At 43.4% G+C, this 5913-nt stretch overlaps 1 protein-coding gene across 1 annotated transcript; it reads left to right on the top strand.

Annotated features, from left to right (window-relative positions):
* Positions 1-994: 994 nt before the first annotated feature.
* gdf3 (growth differentiation factor 3) lies at positions 995-4184 on the top strand. The gene is made up of 3 exons (XM_085764643.1): positions 995-1358; positions 2285-2898; positions 3742-4184. Exons 1-3 carry the CDS (start codon positions 1007-1009, stop codon positions 3979-3981), a joined length of 1206 nt encoding a protein of 401 aa, XP_085620769.1. The 5' UTR covers positions 995-1006; the 3' UTR covers positions 3982-4184.
* Positions 4185-5913: the final 1729 nt, after the last annotated feature.

The raw sequence follows: 5913 nt of genomic DNA, 5'->3' as shown, positions 1-5913 counted from the left end.
CTCGGGTTTGTTTCTTTAAACCGCACAGGCTTCGAACCCGCACAGGCTTCGAACAGAAAACCACTGTCCCCCTGGTCCAAGCAGACAAGTTATTATTATTTTTAACATGTAAAATAGGGGCTGAATAATATGCTATGACTGTGATATCAGTCACGTATATTCTGATGATTTTTCAATTTACTTTTCTGTTTTAATATAAAAGACAGAACATCTAATTGTGTCTGTAGATTGGGACCAGTGGCAAATATTTTAGAACTGTTATTTTCTTGTGACCTTTTGTTGTGGATTTTTAAATTTATATTTTAGTTTTGAACTGAGATGTAATGTTGGACTGACCCCAGGAAAAGTAACCATCCAAATACACACATAAGAAAAGAAAAAAGGAAAAAGATGTTGTAAAATCTCCAGGTTGAAGAGTTCATTTGCAAAAGCAGATAACTAAAATTAAAATTCAAAACAATTTTTAATTATTATTTACACCAGGTGAAATCAGTCAAACCAAAGTTGAGTGGCTTTGACCAAACAGACGTAGCTCAAAAAATAAAGCTTTATTGAAAACAACACTATGCAAAGAATAATTCAAAAGCATCAGCTCATCAAAATGGCATTTATCTGCTTTTGCAAATGAACTCTTCAGATTTAAAATCAACTTTTAAAATGAGACAGTAGTCCTCACAGGGTGTTTTTTTTGTGCCTTACAGTGTTGAATTTGGTTTATTATAAGGAGCGCTCAGGTGACGTCATCAGACATTATACCGCCTCATTAACTCGGGTTAAATCCATGTGAGTTGTTTGATCCAGGAACCTCCTGAGGATCTGACCTGTGATCAGTCTCCAGGTGTCCCCGCCCCACCGCCCCCCCTCTCACCCTTATCTCCGGCCTGTCTCCCCGCTCCTCATTAACATAATTATGCAGCTGCTCCCCGGGAGGTGAAGACAAACACCACGCGCCTCCTGGGAGCCGGAGCTCAGGTGAGGAACCAGCAGAGCCGGGTGAGGTGCGAACATGATGAGGCCGAGCACGACTCCTCTGATGCTGCTGATGCTGCTGCTGCTGCTGTGTGTTCTGGGTGTGTGTGATCTCTCTTCACACGTGGAGGAGATGAAGACCCAGGAGCGGCTGTTCCTCGGCTCGCTCGGCCTCTCGGAGCCGCCGAGGCCCGCAGGGGGGGGCGCAGGGGGGGGCGCAGGGGGGAGCGGCCGCCAGCAGCAGCAGCAGCAGCAGCGACGCCACGTCCCCTCCGCGCTCTGGAGGATGTTCCGCAGGTCGGAGCACATGCAGGCCAAGGAGAGCGACCCCTGCACGGTGGCAGAGTACGGAGTCCGCGGCAACATCATCAGATATGTGCAAGACCAAGGTACCAGTCAGTCAGTGTGTGATGATGATGGTGGTAATTGATTTAAAGAGCCAATGTTCTCATTAGCTCAGCAATTAGACGGGGCCCGTATGTTCAGGTGAAGTATAATGACATGTTTTATTTTGAAAAGTTGTGGTTGGACCTGAAATAGTTGAGTTGAGATTACTTTATTTATCCCATAGGGCAATTCTGTTTCTACAGTTGACCTTTGCACCACATTCATATGCACTACTATAGGCTACTATTGCTGGAAAAGCTAAGAAAACAATGATTGATAATAATTTTTCATAAATTATTTAGAGACCTTAATTCATTTTCTACAATATAACATGACTTGTGTAAGACTATGTGCTTATTATATTACATTAACAATTTAGATAAGTTTTTGGTTGACCTCCTCATTAGTCGACTTGCATTGCATTGATATTTATTTCCAATTGACAAGTTGCATTTTCAGTGCAAATAGCATTTTTTTTTTTTTATAACTTTAGGTTTAACAGTTATGAACTGAAACTGTGACCGACCCTGTCCTGGTTGTGGATTTGTACTATAGACTCATTCTCTGCAAAGCTCAGAACAAAAGCAGGTTTCACTATGAGTAAAATGAAGAATTTGTTTTTAAAAAGTACGTCTGAGAGAGACTGTCCACTATTATGCAGTAACAGTGTAGACAGAGCCTAAAAATCCCAAAAAATATCAAGACACTTTCATTTTGTTTTCTTTTTTAAAGTGAAAAATGATGCGAAATCAATGAAACTCAATGAAACTCTTATGCAAGTGCAACCACAGAGAGTTAAATGGTTATAATTCTTCATCATTCAGGTTCAGGTCAGTCTCCCACTTGTTTAAAATAAAACCAAAACCTCCTGAAACACTGCCATCCCTGTTCCTAAAGTCTGATCTGTGTTGCTGACGCTGTGCTGCAGGCCGGCTGCTGTCTGGGTGGAGCAGCAGCTGCCACATCTGTCTGGAGAAGCAGCTGTTCTTCAACATGTCCGTCCTGCAGCCTGTGGAGCTGCTGTCTCTGGCTCAGCTGGAAGTCAAGCTCCACTGGAAACCGTTCAGGTCCTCGGAGCTGCTGCGGGGGCCCCGGGCCCTCAGCGTGTCTCTGTACAGAGTGATCCGAGCCACGCTGAGAGGAGCCGACCCCCAGGCCAACCGTCGGCTCCTGCTGTCCCAGTCGGTGCAGATGCAAGCCGAGCCCGCCTCGCTCACCCTGGACCTCACACAGCTGGCAGAGAACTGGCGCAAACCGGGGCGTAACTACGGTTTGGTGATGGAGCTGCTTCCTCTCAGCGCGGAGCCGGAGGAGCTTCTTCCCTTCCACCCGGGGAACTCGCTCCCGCTGGAGCCGGCCTTCGCCCTGCCGCTGATCCAGGCCTCGCTGGTGGCCGTGTCCCTCAACCCGCACCAGTGTCGCTCCAGACAGAGGAGGAGCGCCGTCCACCTCCCCGTCACGCCCTCCAACGTGTGCAAGGCCCGGCGCCTCTACATCGACTTCAAAGACGTGGGCTGGCAGGACTGGATCATCGCCCCGCAGGTAGGGATGTCACGATTACTTGTTGTTTTCACAATTAATCGCGGTATTTAACGCCACAATTAATTAATAAATCGTAAAGATTCCTAAATACCGTCACTTTCCAAAATAGATTATGTTGGAAACACGGAGGCAGATGTGCACCAAAGTAAATGTAAATGTAAGAAATACCAAGGCCGTTGTATAGGGGAGAAAGATGATGATAATTCTAGGGGCCCAGCGCCCAGTAGGGCCCACAAAAAACCCCAGTAGTCTAATCTTTGTATGACTGATTTATTCTGCATAAGACCCTGACTAATACTCACAGTAATGCTGCATTAGCATCAAAACAAAGTAGGCTAAATAAAAAATTATATTACATACGTATAGTCTAAGAAAAATAAGTGGAGAAGTTCAGGTGTTAGGGGCCCACTTTAGTATTCTTTCGGGGGCCCAGAGTTCCTAGCAACGGCCCTGAGAAATACTGGTCCATTTACAACGTAACATACAAGTGGTAGGAATTTTAAATGTTAGTGTGTCATTTGTGATAAAAAAAACATCAACAAACAATTAAAATAAACTTAAACATTTGGTATAGATGACAATTAATGATTGAATATTTAAACACTTCCCCTGGAGGATTAATAATTGGTTATATATTAACAGTAACAGTAGCTACTATAAATATTTAGTGTAAATAATTACGGTTAATGTAATTTTATATTTTGACTGTATTTGATTTTACACTTTCATATGTTGTGAAATGAATGAATGCATAATAATCGTGATAATTGTGTAATACCGTGATTATTTCTCTGACAATAATCGTACAAAGAAAATCTATAATGGTGACATCCCTACCCGCAGGGCTACATGGCCAACTACTGCCACGGCGAGTGCCCCTTCCCCCTCAGCGAAAGCCTGAACGGCACCAACCACGCCATCCTGCAGACCCTGGTCCACTCCCTGGACCCGCACGGGACGCCCCAGCCCTGCTGCGTCCCCATCCGCCTCTCGCCCATCTCCATGCTCTACTACGACAACAACGACAACGTGGTGCTGCGACATTACCAGGACATGGTGGTGGACGAGTGCGGCTGTCGATGAAATTTGACTTTTCTCATCAACTCATTAACTTGTTGTGGTTTTTCTGTCACTTCACTGTCACTGCAGTTTGAAGAATAAGTTAGATTATGTTTTCAATGTCAAGTCAAGTCTTTGTCGTCCGTGGTTTTAAAGAATCTAAGATTAATGAGTTTGTTCTCAGGGAAGTTTTGATAGATTTTTGTTAATAAAAATGACAAAACACACTGGAGAGTTGGTGTATTTTTCAGCAGCTGTCTGTCATTTGCCCATTGATGTTTTGCTATTGCTACATAGATAATGTTGGCATCTATAGCTGTTTACTTTTAGAGTTCATTCATTTTCTCCTTTGTCATATCCAGAGGTGAAAATGCTCAGCAGCTTTTTTTGTTTCAGTTTCTACTATTGCTTTTTCATGCAAACTAGCTATAGCCCCAGTGCATGGCAATACTGACGGTACATTGTTTTACTCAGAAGTCGTAATCATCATAAATAATTAGTCTTTATCATTTTGTTTTTATTAGTCATTTAATTCTCCATGTTATAAAAGAGTCAAAAACACAAAGATATAAAAATTTGTAGCCTAATAAAAATCAATGAATTGTCCCATCTGGGAAGCTAAAGGCAGTGAGTGTTCAGCTTCAATAAATGACTAATTTTCTGTCAGATGACTCATTAATTAATCAGCTCTTCAATTCTTTATTGCAGCCTGAAGGCAAAACTCACATTGTAGATGCTTATTTAAAACAACTATATATTGTCTTTACAACAGAGCAGCACACACCTTTGCTGCTCTATTTTTCTTTATTTGTGGATCTTTATATAAAGGTAAAAACAAACCTTGGCTCCAGTAAAACAGAAACCTTTACCAGAACTAAGTTCAGTCTCATTCAGCTTCACCTCAGTTTCCCTGTGATTTAAATGTTTCTCTGACGGAGACCAGCTCCTCTTTTATCTGCTTCATAAGAAATGAACTCTCTTATCTCACCTTCCTGCATGATAACACTCCCACCCCCCAACATGCCTCTCCCCCTCCCCCTCCCTCTCCCTCTCCCTCTTCCTCTCCGAGCCAGACCAGACCACTGGGGTTGCCGTGGCGACGGCTGGTCGCCACAGCAACCAGGAGGAGGCTGACAGGTTGTAGTAATTAGCGAGGGAGTTTTGGGGTGTGAAGACACAGAGAGGGAGAGACCCGGCAGCGAGCAGAGTTTGGTTTTTTTTGGCTCAGTGAACGTTCCCCTGTGGGTCCAAGGTAATGTTGAATGGAAAAACATGTCGCAGCAAGTTTTTTTTATTTTAAAGGTTCCCACAAATCTGTGTCTTTATTTCCCAGGTGGTGAGATCATTATGGGATGTTCTTCTCATACAGCATTCATAAAACTTTGTAAAACACCATTCACCACCACAGAATTGTTTTCAAGGCAAATGCAGAGACTGCTTGCTGAAAAACTGCCCCGGACAGGAACGCGCATCAGCGGTTTTGCATGAATTTCCCTCTAAAACAACTCTGTCTCGTAACGTTGTGTTATTATCTCATAGCGTGGTGAATGTGCAGGTCACAACTTGTCCACCAGAGCGTTTTGGAGTTTATGGATTGTGTATTTGATGAGTTTGATGGGAAACCAAGAAATCCCATGAGCCTCCGTAGCGTAGCTCTGAGCAGCTCACTGCTCTGCCCCGCCATTCTAAAAATAGCTTGCACTAGCAATTAAAGGTAACAAACCTACTCCTAAGACTATAGGGATTATGGAAAGGGGCCAATTTGCCAAAATGCTTAACTATCCCTTTAAGATTTTCCTCAAATGTTCAATTTAAATTAAATGTGAACACTAACAATTTCCCAGTGACCAGGTGCCCAACATTTTCATCCCTCGTCCCACATCACACATATTGAGATGATGTCCTGCATGTTGATTAGCTGCAAGCAGGCTCTAGGCTTGTTTGCATTTTTTAATT

The sequence above is a fragment of the Trachurus japonicus genome, chromosome 21 (genome assembly GCF_045865225.1).
Source record: "Trachurus japonicus isolate A0001 chromosome 21, Traja_1.0".
Lineage (NCBI taxonomy): Eukaryota > Metazoa > Chordata > Actinopteri > Carangiformes > Carangidae > Trachurus > Trachurus japonicus.
The sequence above is the reverse complement of the archived record's forward strand: the minus strand, read 5'-3'. Positions and strand labels throughout refer to the sequence as shown.